Source organism: Trichosurus vulpecula, chromosome 2, assembly GCF_011100635.1.
Source record: "Trichosurus vulpecula isolate mTriVul1 chromosome 2, mTriVul1.pri, whole genome shotgun sequence".
In the NCBI taxonomy this organism is placed as follows: Eukaryota; Metazoa; Chordata; class Mammalia; order Diprotodontia; family Phalangeridae; genus Trichosurus; species Trichosurus vulpecula.
Window position 1 is genome coordinate 78,130,267 of NC_050574.1, and position 18,398 is coordinate 78,148,664.

Consider the following 18,398-nt stretch of genomic DNA (forward strand, 5'->3'; position numbering starts at 1 on the left):
TAACCCTTTGCTCCCTACACACTGGTTTGGGTATGGCAGTACTGGCTATGTTCCTCAGGGTTTTGTTTTTTTTTTGTGAGGGGGGGCATTGCAGGTGGAGTGCTAGCTTATAAGGACCTGTTCAGAGTTCAATAAAAATCTTGTTTGTTCTTACAATGTTTGTTATTCTTTTTGTCTTTCCCACCGTGGATGGGTTGGGGGGGGCGGTGTGAGGCAGGTACAGAGGCAGAAGGGAGTAGCCCTAGGGACTCTTGAGGGGCAATTCCTAGGGCCCCCCCAGGAGGCTGCAGCCAGCCTGTCTCCTTCCCCAGACCTTAAAATAAAACCCCTGGGCCTGCCAGGGATTAGAGCTTGTGTGTGTGTGTGTGTGTGTGTGTGTGTGTGTGTGTGTGTGTAAAGGAGGGGGTTGGCTGTTGTGTGTGTGTGTGTGTGTGTGTGTAAAGGAGGGGGTTGGCTGTTTCCACCTCCCCAGCCTGGTGGTCAGAGCTGTCTCAGCTGCTGCGGAGGCCGCGGGAGATGCAGTGGGCGGTGGGCGGTGGGGAGGAGGGCGGTAAACCGAAAGGGAGGAGGGGGCGCCAGGGCCAGCTGGTGCCGGGGGAGCAGTTGTCTGGGATTGTCACATGTGGGGGCGCCAGACGGGCGGAGTGGGTCAGGGGGCTCCTGCAGAGCAGGGAGGGGCATAGTCTTCCCAAGTTTCGTGGGGGAGAGGAAGGGGGACTGATGATCTGGGAGTTTCCTACCACCAGGCTCCTTGTCTCCCTCCAACCAAGTGGGAGAACTCCTACCTTACATTCTCTTCCCCTGAGGTGTTTTCCCCTAGTCCCCCTCCCTCACTAGTGTGACAGCTCACTCTCTTTACCCCACTACTCTCCCCTTCTCCTCCCTTTCTTTCGCCCCCTCGTTATGACCTCCGCCTCCAGATCTTTCCCCTGGGTTGAACGATTGGACATTCCTCTATAGCCCCTTCTCCCCAGGGCCACAGGTGTACCCCTTCCCCCCTCCAGCTGTTGTACCCATTTCCGGACTACGCCGACAGATTAGCCCTCGTCCGAAGTAGAGAAGGTGGACTGTCCTACCCGGACACGGACTCAGGCCCCTTAAAACCTCCTAGGCCCACACACGATACCTTGGAGCAGCAGATCCAGCGCCAGGTAAGGGAGGGGATCGGATGGCAAGGGGAAGAGGAGGTCTTGGTGGTGGGGAGGGTCATTTCAGTCTTGGCAGTTCCCTAAAACAACCTTCTCCCCACTTACAGTTTGGTAAAGTTTCACCACCTTACTCCAAATAGTTTGGCTTCTGTCTGCTGGACCTCTGGACAAAGTTGTAGGAGAAAAGACTCTTTTCCCATCAGATAACAGTACTCTCATTTCTTGCTGTGACCCCATAGCCAAGGTCCTTCCCCCCAAGCTGTAACTTGGAATTAAGGCTATGGTCCTCTAGCTGTGTGCCTCTCTCTCCTCCTAAAGTGTGATCCAGATAGGGGCCTGGGTTGGGTGTGGGGTGGCATGAGAGGTGGAGTGGGAGAGACCCTGGCACCTTGAATATTCATTTCTTCCCTTGTCTAGAAGGGCAGGAGAAGGGCTGAGAACTTCCCCCTCTTTTTCCTGCCCTCCTCTCTCCTTCCTGCTTCTCATGCCCTTCCCAGCCCCTCAACTTTGGACCAAGGGCCAGAGAGAGTTAAATAGGTCTTTTGGTCAAGGCCTCTGAGCAAAGATGTGCCGTGTGCTGTCTTTTATGATTGTGTTTGTGGACATATCTGAAAGTATCTCTGTGACTTTCCCATGTGCGTTCCCCAGTGGATTTATATGAGTTGATGCCTTCACATATATGTACATAAAACCCATGGGTTTCACTCACATGTGCACATCATTAAAAAAAATAGTATCAATTTTTTTTTGCCAAAAACTGATATGGGAGAGAGTTTGAGTCTAAAAGCCCTGGGCACAAATGTGTATGCACGTTATAGTCAAAGGCACAACACATTCACAAATCCACACAATGCATACCCTTGCATACCAGCTGCTTGGCAGCCTCCTACCTTTCCAATGATCTTATATAGCATTCTCCTCCCCACTCCCATGATCTGGCCACCCCACCTGACATCCTGTGCCTCCCACCTGGCACTCCCCATCTTCTGACTGACCCCGATGCCTGGAATGCTCTGCCTCCCCACTTCTGCCTTTGAACCCCTCTGGCTTGCTTTAAGACTCAGATCAGCTCCTACTTTCTGCAGAGGCCTTTTCTGTCCCCCCAGATGCTAGTGTCTTCCCTCTGACATCATGGTACATGTACTTTGTATATGGCATGTCTGTACGTGGTTATTTACATGTTTCTCCCATAAGAATGTGAGCTTCTTAAGGGTAGGATCTGTGTTTTTCCCTTTCTTTGTATCTCCAATAAACAGGTGGTGCAGTGGATGGCTTGGGGTGGGGAAGACATGAGTTCAAATCATGCCTCACACTTACTAGCTGTGTAAACCTGGGCAAGTCACTTAACCGTTGTTTACCTCAGTTTCCTCATGTATAAAATGGGGATAGTAATAGCATCTACCTCCCAGGGTGTCGTGAGGATCAAATGAGATAATAACTGTAAAGTACTTGGCCCATAGTAGGTGCTACGTAAATTTTAGTTATTATTAATTCTTAATTGTAAAGTGGTTGGCCCATAGTAGGTACTATCTAAATGTTAGTTATTATTAATTCTTAATTGTAAAGTGGTTGGCCCATAGTAGGTGCTTTGTAAATGTTAGTTATTATTAATTCTTAATTGTGAAGTGGTTGGCCCATAGTAGGTGCTTTGTAAATGTTAGTTATTATTAATTCTTAATTGTAAAGTGCTTGACCCATAGTAGGTGCTATGTAAATGTTACTTATTATTAATTCTTAATTGTAAAGTGGTTGGCCCATAGTAGGTGCTTTGTAAATGTTAGTTATTATTAATTCTTAATTGTGAAGTGGTTGGCCCATAGTAGGTGCTTTGTAAATGTTAGTTATTATTAATTCTTAATTGTAAAGTGCTTGACCCATAGTAGGTGCTATGTAAATGTTAGTTATTATTAATTCTTAATTGTAAAGTGGTTGGCCCATAGTAGGTGCTATGTAAATGTTAGTTATTATTAATTCTTAATTGTAAAGTGGTTGGCCCATAGTAGGTGCTATATATATGTTAGTTATTATGGTTATTGTTATTCTTAATTGTAAAGTGCTTAGCACGGTGCCTGACACATAGTAAGTGTTATATAAATGTTAGCTATTATTATCATTATTAAGTGCCTACTGTGTGCTAGGCATTGTGCTAAGCACTGGAGGGTATACAAAGAAAGGAAAAAGACAGATCCCTGCCCTTGAGAAGCTCACAGTCTAGTGGGGAAGACCACATGCGAATGACTCCATGGAAACAAGTTAGATAGGGGATAAATTGGAAATAATTGACGGAAGGGAAGGCATTAGCATGAATGGGGATTGGAAAAGAAAGTGGGATTTTAACTGTGACTTGAAGGAAGCCAGGGAAGCCAGGAGGTGGAGATAAGGAGGGAAAGGATCCACAGTGCTTGGCACTGTGCCTGGCAAATAGTAAGAGCTTAATAGATGCTTGCTGGCTTCTTCAGGAAGCTTGTGAGGTCTAGTGGAATGTAAGGTACTTGAGGAGGTGTCACTGAGCAGGCGGAAGAACAGATTCAGAATTAGGGGCTTCCAAGTCTGCTTCTTCCATTTACTGGCTGTGTTACCTTGGGCAGATCACTTGGCTTCCCCAAGCTTCTGTTTCCTCACGTGTGAAATGAGAGATCTCTGAGGTCCTTTTCTAGCTCAAGCCTATGAGCTGAAGCTCAGGGTTGTTCACCTTTGTCTTTGTATCCCTTGTGCTGAGCACGTAGTAGGTGCTTAATATATGCTTGTTGAATTGAACTGAGTTGAAATGAATCCTGTTGGTAGAGAGGGCCTCCATTTTGACCCTAGCACCCTCTTAGACACCACCCTCTTTTCTGAGACCAGAAAGTCCATTTATGGGACTTCTCTGACTTATCTCTGAAGAAGACTTTATTTCCATGCTTGCTAACTCTTCTTCATACATCTTACTTAATTTGTGTATATGTATGTATGTGTATTCATGTGAGCATTATCCCATGTATGTGTATTTCAGAATGGATGTCTGTATACTTCTGTATTGCCTCCTAGTTGCGTCCATGCATATGGTTAACATCATTCCAGATCTCTCTGTGTGTAGCAATATGCATTTACATGTATATCTATGTATACCTGTGCCTGTCAATATGTATTTAGGTTCCTATATCATGAACACATCTCAGTGTGTGTACCTATGTTGCTGGGATGGCTCTGTATGGGTGTATGGTGTGGAGGGTACAGACTAGAATTAGGAGTAAGCTCTGCCTTGGGGTGAGGAACAGTGGGCTGGGGAGGGCCCATCACCTCTGGGTTTGCCCAACTTGAAAGTCAAGAAGCCACAATAGGTTGGATCTGAGGAATGAACTCCCTTGACCAACGGAGCTGGCTTAGGGAGGGACTGACTCACTGTTCATCCTTGTATGTGGACCCTCAGTATTCCAGTCTCTAGTTTCCTTGTCCTGTGGGCACTGACTGGAAATTAGGGTGGGACTCAGGGCAGATGCCCCTGCATATATATCTCCTTTTTGGCCTCAGATTCACAGGTATTCTTCAGGAATAGTGAAGAGCTATCTGTGGAGGCGAGACAAGGGGTGTTGGGGGGAAGGGCTTAGAGAAAAGACTGGGAGTTTTGGGGGAGCAAAAGTGGTGGCCGAGTGGTAAGAAAGGCTGGTTTCCTTGGGAGGGGGTGGGAGGAAGGGACAGAGGAGATAACCCCTCCCTTTGCCTTTGTTTGCTTTCTCTTGCTCCACCCTTCATGGCCCTCCCTCCCTATAGTTCATTCTTTCTTCTTCCCACAGTCCACCCACCTCTTCCTGGGATCCAATGAACAACACAGAAGCAGGTGCAGGCGTTCGAGGATGTGGCCCTTGGGATGATCCTGCCCGCTTCATCGTGGTGCCAGCAGCCTACGCAGTGGCCCTGAGTCTGGGCCTGCCTGCCAACCTGGCTGCCTTGGCTGTCTTTGGGAGGGGTGGGGGAAGGCTGGGTCAAGCTTTGCGTCTCTACCTGCTTAACTTGGCTGTGGCGGATATCCTCTTTACCCTCACACTGCCCTTCTGGCTCACCTACTACTTGGGCCGGGCCCACTGGCCCTTCCCTGCCTCCGTCTGCCATGTCACTGGGGCCACATACTACGCTGCCACTTACGCCGCCATCTCCTTCATGGTCCTCATCAGTGTTAGTCGTTACTGCATGGTGCAGGGGCCCAAGCCTGGGTTTGGCACCCGCCTGCCCCTCAACCAGCTTCGAGTGGCCCAGGCTGCCTGTACTGCTACCTGGATGCTGTGCTTGGCCTGTGCTGCTCCGTCTCTAGTCTCTGCCCAGGCTCTTCGCCCTGGCCCGGGAGGCACTACCCGCTGCTTCGAACACGGCTGGGCCCGGCAAGACATGGCTTATGTCACTGTGGGCTTCTTCATTGCTGCCTTCCTGTTGGTACTTGGGGCCTACGTATCCTTGGCTCGGGTGCTGGTGGTGCCCCCTACATCGAGAGGGGCATCTCTAGGCCCTTTAGCTACTGGTTCCCATCGACGCATGGCACGGACCATGGTACTGGGGCTGTTATTGGTGTTTGCTATTTGCCTGGCTCCCTATCACCTCATCCTAGCACCTTGGGTGGCCAGACAGGAGGGGAATGATGGTGACAACGGAGATGGTGAGTGTCCGGTGCCTTCTACCCTGGATGTCCTGCACACCCTCAGTCTGGCCTTGCTCAGTCTCAACAGTTGCCTGGACCCTCTTGTCTACTGCTTTTCATTACGTCGTTTCCGCCAGGACTGCCGGGGGCTAAGCTGCTGCCCAGGGTCCAGAGGAACTGGGGTCCCGGCTTCCTCTTGTTCCTCCTCATAGGGGATGCCCAGCCTCACTCAGGCCAGATCTTTTTTTCTAGGGCTAGTGAATAGGGTGAAGATAGGGGCGATGAGATGTTACCAGGGTTGTACCCAGGGTTCACAAGGAAGAGGAATTTGGCAGCATTTTCTTCTTTTTTCCCACTCCAATATGAGGGTCCCTGATTTGGATGCCAGCACAAGATGGAGTCCAAGAAGACAGTGCCTGTGATTTGGCATTCTGAGAAGTAAACATTGTAGCCCAAAGTGTGGATGTCTTTATTTCAATGATGGGGGTAGGGGAAGAAGGGCTGTGGCTGGGATTAATGGAGGTTTTGGAGTGTTTAGTAAGGTTTGTATCATGTGGGTAGGCCAGGACCACTTCTAAAGATGTAGTAAGCCAAACACTTCAGGTGTCTAGGGGTGAGTAGGTAGGAAGGAAATAAGCACTTATAGAGTGCCTACTCTGTGCTAGGCACTATGCTAAATGTCTTTTTTTCTCTTTTTTACAAATATTGCATTTGATCTTCATAACAGCTCTGAGAGGTAGGTACTATCTCCATTTTGTAGTTGAGGAAACTGAGGTAAATAGAGGTTAAGTGACATACCCAGGATCACACGGCTAGGAAGTATCTAAGGATAGATTTGAACTCAGATTGTCTAATCCAGGTCCAGCACTTTACCCACCATGCCACCACCACCACATGCCTAGACCTACAACTCCCACCCAAATCTCTCAGCGCTTTTATATAGGTGACATCGACTTACTATGCACAGGTGTACGATGGTGGGAATGGAGTAAGGTGGGGGAATGGTGATGGTGATGGTAACATGGGAGACCAAAAGGGGCTGGCACCAGTTGTCAGAGTGACCTTCTATCCTGATTTCATCCCTGAACTGTGTCCCACCCTCAAACTGTTGTGCTGCCAAGCAACTTCATGAAGATGAGTGGAAACCAATGCAAAGCCATGTCTGCTGTGTGTATGGGGGAACCTATCTCTACTGTTCACCCCCAGCCCCCCGGCAATCTTAATAATTCACATTTCATTAATAATTCTTCCCATCTCTGTAGCATTTTAAGGTTTACAAAGCACCTTCCTCATAACAACCCTATGAAGTAAGTAATTTTAATAATAATAATATTAGCTAACATAGGTTTGCACTTTTAAGGTTTGCAAAGTGATTTACATATAATAATCTTATTTGGTCTTTTCAGCAATCCTGTGAGGTAAGTGCTACTATCATCCTCATTTTACAGATGAGGGGCCCGAGATTTAGGGAGGTTTTGTAACTCACCCAGGTCCACACACCTATCAGGTGTCCGAGGCAGAATTTGAATTAGCATCCTCTGAACCAGCTCCATCACTCTACCCACTACATCCCCTAGCTGTTTCATTTTACAGATGGGAGAACTAAGATCAAGAGATGGAGAGTGGAAGGGCTCATAAGTAACAGGGCTAAAAGTCAAACCCAGGTCATCTGACTACAAGTCTAGTGCTTTTTTTTGACGTGCCTAAGTTGGGTTTTCAGTTTGGTCTAATCTCTGCCAATGGCCTGTTATGGCCTAGACTGAACTGGCTCTTATTCATCTCCTTCCCTTTTCAGTGAGGTCCTGTCCTGATCTTAACCTCTGTTCCTCCCCGACCATAGCTTTTAGGTGATGGAAAGATCGCTGGACTTTAACTTTTAACTTTAACTCTAAGAGTTAAAGGACCTGTTTTCTAATCCTGTTTACTCCTCCACTTCGCTATCCATCCTGATTCCTGGTTCCTGGGAGGAAAAGATGATTTCAAGTCTTCGTCCCAAATCCCATCCTGTCCTTTGAGTCACCTCCTTTTCTCATTGTTGGAATGTTCTCAGGTTCCTGGTCCTTCCAAGGAGCACCATCTCGAATCACTGGGAGTCCTTCCTGGCCTGAGCACAAGCCCAGGACCCTCTCTTCTGCCTCACTGTCATCCTGACCTGGAGGAGGGGGAGTGTCTGGCTAATTCATGCTCACTTAGCAGTTCTTACATCTGGTTTTACTTCTTTGAGAAGCTGGGGCTTTCTTGCGTCTTGCTCTAGGTCAATGGTGAGGCTCTGTGCCCTGCTGTCAGCCTATCTCGCACCAGAGGGCTGACTCTCCTTCCCACTCTTCCAGGTCCACTTCCAAGGTCCATTTCCTGTCTAGGTATTCTCTGTCTGGGGGTGCTGGTCATTTCTCTTCATTTTAATGATGAAGATACATATGGCCCAAAGAGGGGAAGAACCCTCCCAAAGATCATACACATAGGAGGTCTTGTTTAGAAGCCTGAGACTTACCTGGCCAGGCTATTGAGATTGCTTCATAGAGAGCACAGGATTCGGAGCAGTGAATCCTCTTTTGTCAAATCCCTTATTTTACAGATGAAGAAACTGAGGCCCAGAAAGTTTGAGTGGCTTGCCTAAAGATCATACAAACAGTAAATAGCAGAACTGGGACAAGAATCCTGGTCCAGTAACTCTAAAATCCAATGCTTTTCCCACTGTACTGCTCTGGAACCAATCTAGGGTGGGTGGGGTATAGGAAGGGAGATAGGGAAGGTGTCAGGGGCTGCCTGGGCCCATTGTTTCATCTCTCTAGGCCTTAGTTTCTTCCTTCATAAAAGGGAAATGAGCAACTTTTCCCTGACCCAGGGAGATGTGTGTGTGTGTGTGTGTGTGTGTGTGTGTGTGTTGGGGAAAGGTCAGGTCTCAGTCAGGCTGTGGGATCCCATATTTTCTGTGCCCAGAGTGAGGGGTGGAGAAAAGGGCTTTAGTAGTGGGAAGGTTGCTTTAGATCTCCCTTACTCCCAGCTCCATTCTCAGCAGGGTGAGGAGGCTGCCAGGCAGCAGGCTTGTGTAGCTCCTCTCTCCCACTGCCCTCAGCCTGTTGGGCCTATGTGTGTTCTCCCACTTGCTCCCTCCCCCCTCCCAGGATCACTCTGGGCCAGGAAGGAGCTGTTCCAAGGGGCTACTGCAGTTGGCTCTCCTGCAGCCTGCCTGCCTCCTGCCTCCTGCCAGTCCCATCCATTCCCTCATTCTAAGCTCTGCAGCTTCCCTAGCTATCATGGGACTAGTGTGCCTCTTCCTCATACCCTGCCCCTGAACGTAGGGTGTAGGTCTGGATAGGGATGGGGTGAGGTTTCTCTCTTTGTAGGCTGATTGTGGACTCCAATTAGAGATAGCTTTAATTTCTTTCACTGCAGAGGAGCTGGGGCAAGGGTGGGAGGGGGTAGGATAAGGTGTGGGAGGGCTCACTGTACTGGGCTCTAGTCATGGTAACTTCTGGGACAAAAGGGAGGGAGAGAAGGATCAGGGCTTCCAGGGGATGGATATTTAGAGTTTTAGGAGGGGCAGCTACAGAAGTTAGGGGAAAATCTGGACAGGTTTGGAGAACAGAGGGTGTGTCTGTAAATCTGTTATGGATGTGAAGATGTGTGACAATAGAGGAATGTTTGTGAATATGTCCCAGTGTCTATGTGTTCCTACATGTGATTGGCTCTATGTGGGGGTTTGGTGTGTGACTTTTGTGAGAAACTGTAGCAGGCTGCTTGTGTCCTGTGTCACGGTCTCTGCAGCTGTTTGGCATATGTGTGTGAGTGACTGATGAAGTGGGATTGTGAGAAACTGTATCTCTGAAACTATTCAGGTTGTGGGGTGTGTGTGTGTGTGTGTGTGTGTGTGTGTGTGTGTGTGTGTGTATGTGTGAGAGAGAGAGAGACAGAGAGACAGAGACAGAGAGAGAGAGACAGAGTCAGAGAGAGACCGAGACAGAGACAGAAAGAAACTCTATGTGTTGAGGACTGTAACCATGAGACTGGACTCTGTCACTCACTGTCTGCTTGGGAGACCAGGAGCTTGTACAACATACCAGGAGCTTGTACCAGCCCTGTGTGTGGTTGTGACTGTCTCTCTATGTATGCCTGTGACTATGTATCTGGATGCAAGGATGAGGTCCCTCTTCCCCACCTATTTCCCCCTCCCCGCTGGTAGGAGGTGGAGCGAAGTCTCATTCGCATCCCTGAAGGCTACCCAGGGAAATCCCCCGCCTCCGCCTAGCTCAGCCCTGGGCACTGGGGGGCGCTCCCCAGGGTGGTCTCAGTACCCCCCGAGCCTTGGACATTGGGTAGCTCACTCTGATCGGGAAGAGATCTCCACCCACCCCCGCCAGACAAGCGGCCGGAGCGGTAGCGGGGGCCCGAGCCCTCCTGGGTTCCAGCTCCCGCCCCTACCCTGGCTGCTCCGGCCCCGCCCTCCCCCCCCTTCTCCGGCTCGTCCTGCGCGGGGGCGGAGCGGGCGGGATCCCCCCCGCCTCCCGTCCGGGTTCCCGGGAAATCCACCCTCCGCAGCTTGCCGGGCTCCCTCCCAGTCTCTGAGGCTCCGGCTCCGCAGCCGGCGCGGCCCCTTTGCTGGGGGCTCCGCAGTGCCCGGAACCCCCCCACCCTTTCTCCCCGCGTCCTCGGCCTGGTGGCCCCCTCAACCATCCCAGCCTACTGCCTTCGGGGCAGCTTCCGGGCCTCAGTGTCACGGAATTGAACCCCCTGGCCCGGCCTGCCGTCCCTCCCCCCCCCAACCCTTCCAGCCCTCCGCCTCCGGGCAGCCTCCGGGCCGCCGTGTGACCGGACAGACTGACGGACTGCAACCTCAGCCCGACCGGGGCCAGGTAAGGCGGCGCTGGGGGAGGGGGGTCCCAGAGCCGCGCCTGCCACCCCCTCCGCAGTGCCCTCCGCCGTCCGGCTCGGACAGCTGCGGCTGCAGCCCCCGTCCCCTCCCCGTCCTCCCTCCCCGCCAGCGGCCTCCCTTGCCTGGGGAGGGGGAAAGGGGAGGGTCCTCTATTTCCGTTCTCTCCCTTCGCCCGGGGTTGCTGCCCTGCAGCCTTGGCTGGGGCTGGGGTTGGGGGCGAGGGAGGGGACCCCAGGCCCAGGCCGGGAGGAGGATGCTGGCTGTCCCAGCTCTGGGTTCCGAAATCACCACTTGTTCCGAAGCCCCGGGAGGGCAGCGGGCGGCGTGGTGACAGTGGCCGTGGCGGCGGCGCCAGGGGCCAGGCGGAGACCCGGTTTCCAGGGGAGACTAAGCTCCCGCCTCCTCCCGCCTCCGCACAAGGGAGGGAGGGAGGAAAGGAGGGGGACTTGGATCTCAGCGCTTCGGGGGCGGAGGGAGCCCTGGCTGCAGGGGCCAGTCTGGGGGATCCCCCTCCCCTGCAGAGAGGACGAAGGGGCAGCGGGGGAGGGGCCCCTGGAGAGAAGTTTTCTCGATCTGTGTGTGATCGTGTGAGTGTATCTGGGAGGCTGTGTCTGTGTGAATGTGATCCTATGTGCTTGTGAATGTGAACGAGATTCACTCTGAAATGTTTTCCCAGGGGCATTTCCTAAGGGCGAGGGGCAGAAAGAGGGAGAGAAGAAGGGAGCCTTAGACTTTTCAGGTCATTTCTGCAGCCTCTTCAACACCCTCGGAGCCATTTGGAGGTGGGACCTTTTCTCCCCGGGATCCTAGTCACTTTAGGGTCTCTCTTACTTGTCAAGAGGTTGGTGAAAGCTCACCTTGGCCCTTCCCCTCTTAGGTTCTAGGCCTGGGTTTCCTCTCTGGATAATGAAGATGGGGGCCAGGATGAGGCATCGAATTATCTCTTCTCTCTGGTTTTCTGGCCTTGAGCAATGAGTGTAAGACCAGGAACTGGGGGCCCTGGCCATCTGCAGAACCCTGATGAGGTTGTTGTTGGGGGGGGCAGGTTGGCAGGACAGGACTAAAGGGGCTATATCAGAGCAGGTGGCACCAGCCTTCGGTGGATGGTGATGGAATCTTCGGCGCAGTGGGTCAGAGTCTCTTTGATATCAGTGGTTTCACTGAGGTTACTCTGCCCTGTTTAGTCTGGCAAATCTGAGTCTTCTTACCTACCCTCTTCAATTTCCCCTCTTCAGGCATAGGTAGTCATTTTGTACAGTCCCCTGTCTCCGATAGGCAGATCTACACCCTCTGAATAACTAAAAGGAGTTAGATTGTTCTTTCTCAACACTGCAGGGTCTTTCCTATGCCCAATAAAGAGAATCTCAAGAAGGTTCCTCAGATGGGACTCTGGTTCTGTCCACTGACTCACTGTGTGATGGTGGGCAAGTCCTTTCCTCTCTCTGATCTTCGATTTCCTTCTTTGCAAAATGAGAGGTTGGACTAGTCACTAGATTATCCTTTCTAGTTCTGGCAGTCTGTGATTTCTTGACCATAATTGGGACTAGGGCAGGCAATGAAAAGGCAGGGGGTATGGTACTGTGTTCTGATACTCTTAGAAGGTTAGGACCTGAGGCTCCCACTGCCTCTGGATAGACCGGGAATGGAAGAAAGCATCTGGGTTCCATCCTGTGTTTTGACAAGTCAATCCCCGTGGCTGGGGGGGTCCTTCTTATCCCCCCCATACTTAGTTAAGGCCAGGAGACCCTAGGAAAGGGTCCATAGTGAGCCTTAAGAAAGCGGAGGGGAAAAGGGAGGAGAGAAGAGGAAGGGAGAGGAGAAGGGGAAGGCTCGTGAGTTGGCTGTGAATCAATGTTAAAAATGGGAACAGGGAGGGGCTGCTTGGGCAGGTGTTTCTAAAAGGAACATCGGCACAGGTGGGGGAGACACAGACAAAGCCCCTGCCTAGGTCACACACATATTCACCACATATGCACATATACAATCATACATGTACACATACGAATGTAGCACACATGCTCAGGTTTTTCATATTCCCAGAAACAGACCTGTCATCTTTTTTTCTCACATTTTCACATACATACTTGTGCTCCCTCTTACCTACACACACACACACACACACACACACACACACACAAACACACATGCTTGCTGATGCTCAGTACCTGCCATACCTCCCTTGGGGCTGACACATATAGTCAGAGAATGTTAGGAAGGGGCCTTAGCAGTCAAGGATGCCTTCAGACAGGGAGGGAAAGGGAAGGAAGGGAAGGCAGAGATAGCCAAAAGCTGAACAGCTGTTCTCCACTCCCATTGAGATGCTGCCTGCAGCATGAGGGAGTGAAGTTAGACATCATAGCAGACCATAGAATGTAGAGACGGAAGGGAGCTTAGAAGTCATCTTATCCAACTGCTTGGTTTTAGGCTTGAGGTAGATGAAGCCTAGAGAGGGAACAACAGATTTGCTCACAATAATGATGGAGTAAGAATTTGAACTCAGGTCATCTGACCCCAAATCCCATATTTCTTCCAGTGGAAGGAACTGCTTCTTTAGGAAGAACTTCCTGATCACAAAGGTTTTTGAGATACTGGAAGAGGTGATTTTGGGGCCCTCTTGAACAAACCCACATGCCAGGGGCCCTTTCTGACTTATGGAATCTTAGATTTAGGATCAGAGGGGACCTGAGAGGTTATCAAGTCAAAACCTCTCATTTTACAGATGAGGAAAATGAGGACCAGAGAAGGTAAATGACTTGTCCACAGTCATACAGCTAGTAAGTGGCAGAGGGAGGAATCAGATCTACATTCTCTGAAAACAGCTTCCTTTAAACTAACCTCCCAGTATCTGTTGGAGCAAATGGTAAAATCAAATCTGAGATGGAGAGTGTAACTGATCAACCGAGAGTCCCTTACTCAGGCCTTACCTCTCTGTTTGTACAATGTTTAGCCCTTCCCAGGCTATCAAATCAATTGATTGGTAAACATTTCTATGAAGTGCTTACTATGTGCCAGCCCTGGGAATATAAAGACAAAAAATGAAACAGTTCTTGCTCTCAAGGAGCTTACGTTCTGTAGGGAGAGACAATGTGTACACAGATGAGAATATACAATATGAATATATAAAAATGAATACAAATTATTTTGGAGTGGAGGAACGAACAACTGGGGGGAATCAGGAAAGTGTCCCGTAGGAGGTAGTGATTTAACTGAGTTTTGAAGGGAACCAGAGATCCTAAGATGTGATGATCACGAGGGAGTACATTCCAGTCATTGGGGTACAGTCTATGGCAGATGGAATGATTTGTGTGAGCAACAGTGAGAAAGCCAGGTTGAATGGCTGAACTGTAGAGTTCTTGAAGGGGAATGAGCTATAATAATGGTGGAAAGACTGGATCCAAGTTGTTATAGGCTTTAAATGTCAAATAGATGAGTTTGTATTTGATGCTAGAGGTAATAGGGAGCTGATGGAGTTTATTGAGGAGGGTAGCAATGTTGTCAGACCTGTGCTTTCGGGATATCACCTTGGCATCTGTGGCTACGGGGAGGATCTGTTAGAATGGGCTTGGAGTAAGCACAAGGTCTTTGTGATTATGATCACAATGGTACCAATAATCCCTCTCTCCCTGTACCACCCTTCCTCCAAGTCCAGCCTGGCCCAGGCCCAAACAGAGCAGCAGTCTCTCCCTTCAGCCTAAGCCTAATGAGACACTGAACGGGCAGCCCAGCTTCTGGCAAAATCCAATAGAAATGGGATTGGATCAAGGATAAAGGAGCTAAACCAGCCCAGGCCCTTCTAACATCAAGTACCCCCAGGGAGGAGCACTTGGAAGATCTGGGGCTAGTGGGGAAGGGCAAGGTCAGGAGCCCAGGGAAGGAAAGATAGATGGTGGGAGGAAGGGCATGGCTTCAGAGCAGATTGGAAGTCAGGGATCCAACCTGTCTCTAATCTCCATCCTGGTTTCCAAAAGTGGGCAAATTGCAGCTGCCCAGCCAGAAGCCTCATGTCCATCACTGCCTTGCCTTCTAGGGATTTAGGTAACAATCCTCAGTCTTGGGTGTGGCTGGTGTGTATGTGTGTGTGTGTGTGTGTGTGTGTGTAGTGTAGAGGGTTGAGGAAGAACTGTACCCAGAAGGGGTCAAGTCTGTCCTCAGGCCTGGCTGGGCTAAGTATTCCAGTGCTCTCTGGTCCCCTGGTTCCCTGGAAGAGTAATCTCCCTATCACGGACAGACATAGCTACCCCAGGCATCTCTGCTCAGTCTCACTGTTCCATACAGAATTAAAAGTCAGTTTTATTGTAGGGAAAGGGGCCCTGGATTTGAATCAGAAGGGTTAGGTTCTAGTCTTGGATCTGCCACTGACTTCCTCTGTGACCTTGGGCAAAATCTTTTCCCTTTTGGTGCTTCAGTGTTTCCTCCATAAAAGGGTCTCTCCCAGCTCTGAATCCTATGATCCACTCTGAAGTCTAACCTCAATCCCTCATGCTGCAGCTGGAGGGGCTAAATGTCTCTATGGGAGTGGAGAACAGCTGATCAGCCTTTGGCTGTCCCCACCCTGCCTTTTCTTCTCCCTCCCTCTCCCCCTCCCCCTTCTCTGTTAGGAGGGAGGCAGCTTTGCTTCCTGGAGAGCCTGGGCTGTGGCTGGTGATTCTGAGCAGGCGAGGCAGCCGCTCCATCGTTATGGTAACAGGCTGCTAGCTTCTGGGTGGGCATAGGCGCTTGCTCATCTGTTGTAATAACCTGGTGGGGCCCCTCACCCTAGCCCAGGTTTCAGGCAGGGACAATAAATGATGTGGAGGGGTATCATGGCTGAGGTGCTTGGCTTCTCCCCATTCTTATGTGGAGACCTTACCCTTGGGGACTTAGCTTGAAAGCTGGTGGAGAAGGCTCTGTGTGGACACACATATACAACATGTTATTGTTCAGAACATATGTGTGTGGTGCACATGCACATAGGTTCTTACATGCTGGTCCATACCAGAACATGTTTCATACGCCTCAGAACATGCTTGCAGATGCCCACACCCTCTGCAATTGGGGCACCCAAGAAGTCTGGGTTTGTGGAGGTGTTCATATGTGTATCCCAGTGTGTATGTGAGGGTTTACATTAATGTATGTATGCCAGAGAGTGGGCATATGCCTGTGAGTTTGCATAACCATATGAATGTATATCTGTCAGTGTGCATATATGAGGTAGCACATGTATGTCAGAGAATGTGCCTCGTGTGCTGCAACTATATACAAGACTATGCATGTGTTTGTGTCACAGGGTGCCTTATATGAGTGTCTTTCTGGAATCACTGTTAATCTGCTTGGTCAACAAAGGGGCAAAAATGTTGGTGGTGGTAGTGGGAGCTGATCCTAGGCTACTCTCCTTAAGGGACCTTAAGGCAGAGCCTCTGGCTGGGGGTCTTGATGTCCCCCTCTAACTCTCTGCAGTACTCAAACATGAAGGAACCTTGGCTGTAGGATGGAGTGAAATGAGAGAGGATTCCCTCACCCCTGCTTGTCACCCCCACCTCCCAGTCAGGCTCCCAGTTTCTCTCCTCCCTCTCTCTCCCTTCCGCCTGCCCGCCTGCCGCTGCTCCTCTAGGCTCAGTAGGCTCCATGAGCTCTCTCGGCTCTGCCACATGGCTCGCCCCCCTACCCCGCCCCACCCCATCCTGCCCCGCCCTGCCTGCCCCACCCCAGACTGGAGAAGGCTCCCTCCCGAAGGGGGCCACCGAGCTGGGTGTGGGCAGCAGAAGCAGGATACCCCAGGCCCACACCTGTCACCGGCTGAGTATTTCTGTCCTTCCCTTGGGACTGAGGAGTGAAGAGCGGGGGTGAGTTGTTCCTGAAGGCAGTGGGGAGTGCATGCAGGGGCCCCCAGGCATCCGGGTTTCCAGCCCCTCCATTTATATCTTTTGGCCTCCTGTGGATTAATTGCTGGCTGGGCTGGGCTGTTGAAGGAATGTGGTTAACTGGGAGGGGACAGGGCAGGAAGGGGCCAGTGGTTGTGGAAAGGGCCCTGACAAAGAAGGATTCCTGAGCTGAATGGTGGAGGGAACCGTGCCCTCTTTCCTCTAGTTAGTTCTCCAGGCCTGAGCAGCTCTGAAAGAAGCCCCTCGGTTCAGACTGGAAGCTGTCCACGGTGCTGAAAGGGCTGCTGTCCCCTGTACTGATTGAAAGCTGGAGCAGGGTCCCGGAGGTGTTGCTGCGGTCTGACCCACTTGCTATGACAGCAAGTCAGGGACCCTTCTCTGACACTGGGTGGGGAGGATTGGGGTGGGAGAAGGAGGTCTCTTCTCTGACTCAGGTCTCCATCATGCCCTGAAGGACCCTAGGGAAGTGACTTACTACTTGATCCTTTAGTCTTCACCTTTATCCCAGGGAAAATCCCTGGGATCATGGATGGGGTAGGAACTACTCCCCCAGCTCCATGCCCTTGCTTCATGCCCCGAGGATGTTGGGGAGTGCAGTAACAGGTACCACTGAACCCAAGGTGTTCCCATCTAGTGACTTCTGGCAGTGGTGGGCAGATCAGGTCATCTTTGGAGCTCTGAGATAGTAATTCAGAAGTTAGGTTTGGGTTGGTTGAGACTCAGGCATCCAGGAGAGTTCAGCCAAGTCTGTGTACTTGGAGGGGTGGCTTCCTAGACGGAAGTGGGCTTATGGAGGGAGAGTGAGGTAGGATTTCTAGGCAGAGAGTTTGAGGGTGGGAAGTTGTTCAGAGTCAGGGAGGAGGGAGTTGGGGGAAACTGGAGACAGGGAGGGGCCAGGGGATTAGAATGGATAGGGGAGGTTCAAAGTCATAGGTAAGGAATAAGGGGAGGACTGGAGACATGGAAAGGATGGGGATCAGTTCTGGATAGAGGCCCCTAGGGAGTAGTTTCTGGGGGCATGGGAAAGGGGGATGCCTGGGCCCATCTCTTAAGCCCTTAGCTCCTCTGCATATTCCTCTCTAGCCTCTTCTACTGACCTAGGAAACAGACCCCTAGGAGGGCCCCCTCTGGTTTCTGTATCCCCATTGTCCCTGGAGCTTTTTTTTGTGTCTTGTTTTTGTCCTTGGGTGATATGAGTTCAGGACATGTAAAATAGTCTGTGGGGGAACAGTTGGTAGGAGCAGTGATTGCAAGCTCAGCCCCCTTCCCCAAGAGAGCAATCAAATATTCAAATGAATCCTTCTCTCAGTAGGGCTGGAAGGCTCTGGGACTTTGGGCTAGGCTGGACTCTGGGTCCTAGTTTCTGGATTATTGATTCTGGGCTGGGTTGAGCTCTGAGCTCCGGTTTGTTAAATTAGGTGAGGGGTAATCTCAGGGACAGGGTAGGGGCTTACCCCTAGATGGATAGGTGCCCATGCCTGTCTAAGAGGGCAAATGATGAACTTAATCCCTGTGTTCCCCACTCCTCTGATGGGTATGTGGTTTCCAGACTTCCTCAGTTCTATACTATTATCCATGCCCCATCCTTCTCTAGACAGAATATCTGAATTTTGAGGGCTAAGGTCCTGGGCTTCCAGCTAAAGGGACTCTTCTTCGCCCACCCTATTTTGGTATGCCCCACCAAAATGACTCTCCTTATAATGTGCTTTTGCAAGGGACTGAGTGTTTGCAGTCCTGTGGGTACTAGGGAGGTGGTATGTACATGTACATATTTGTAACTCGTGTGTGTGTGTGTGTGTGTGTGTGTGTGTGTGTGTGTGTGTGTGTGGTGTGGTATGGAGCAGGAAATGTGTGCACAGCACAGCTTTGCTCCTCTATCTCTTGGTTATATAATGGCTTTGATGAGC

General features: G+C 50.7%; 2 protein-coding genes across 2 annotated transcripts; both read left to right on the forward strand.

Annotated features, from left to right (window-relative positions):
- Positions 1–4,946: 4,946 nt before the first annotated feature.
- LOC118835277 (platelet-activating factor receptor-like) lies at positions 4,947–5,969 on the forward strand. The gene has a single exon (XM_036742469.1). It carries the CDS (start codon positions 4,947–4,949, stop codon positions 5,967–5,969), a length of 1,023 nt encoding a protein of 340 aa, XP_036598364.1.
- A 3,927-nt stretch (positions 5,970–9,896) lies between these two features.
- On the forward strand, positions 9,897–11,221 carry LOC118836478 (formin-like protein 20). The gene is made up of 2 exons (XM_036743759.1): positions 9,897–10,610; positions 10,694–11,221. The coding sequence occupies exons 1-2, from the start codon at positions 9,897–9,899 to the stop codon at positions 11,219–11,221; spliced, it is 1,242 nt and encodes a 413-aa protein (XP_036599654.1).
- Positions 11,222–18,398: the final 7,177 nt, after the last annotated feature.

Coding starts and splice junctions, on each gene's coding strand:
- LOC118835277 (XM_036742469.1), top strand. CDS start 4,947: ATGAACAACACAGAAGCAGGTGCAGGCGTTCGAGGATGTGGCCCTTGG.
- LOC118836478 (XM_036743759.1), top strand. CDS start 9,897: ATGAGGTCCCTCTTCCCCACCTATTTCCCCCTCCCCGCTGGTAGGAGG. Junction 10,611..10,693: donor CTCAGCCCGACCGGGGCCAG/GTAAGGCGGCGC, acceptor CGGCTCGGACAG/CTGCGGCTGCAGCCCCCGTC.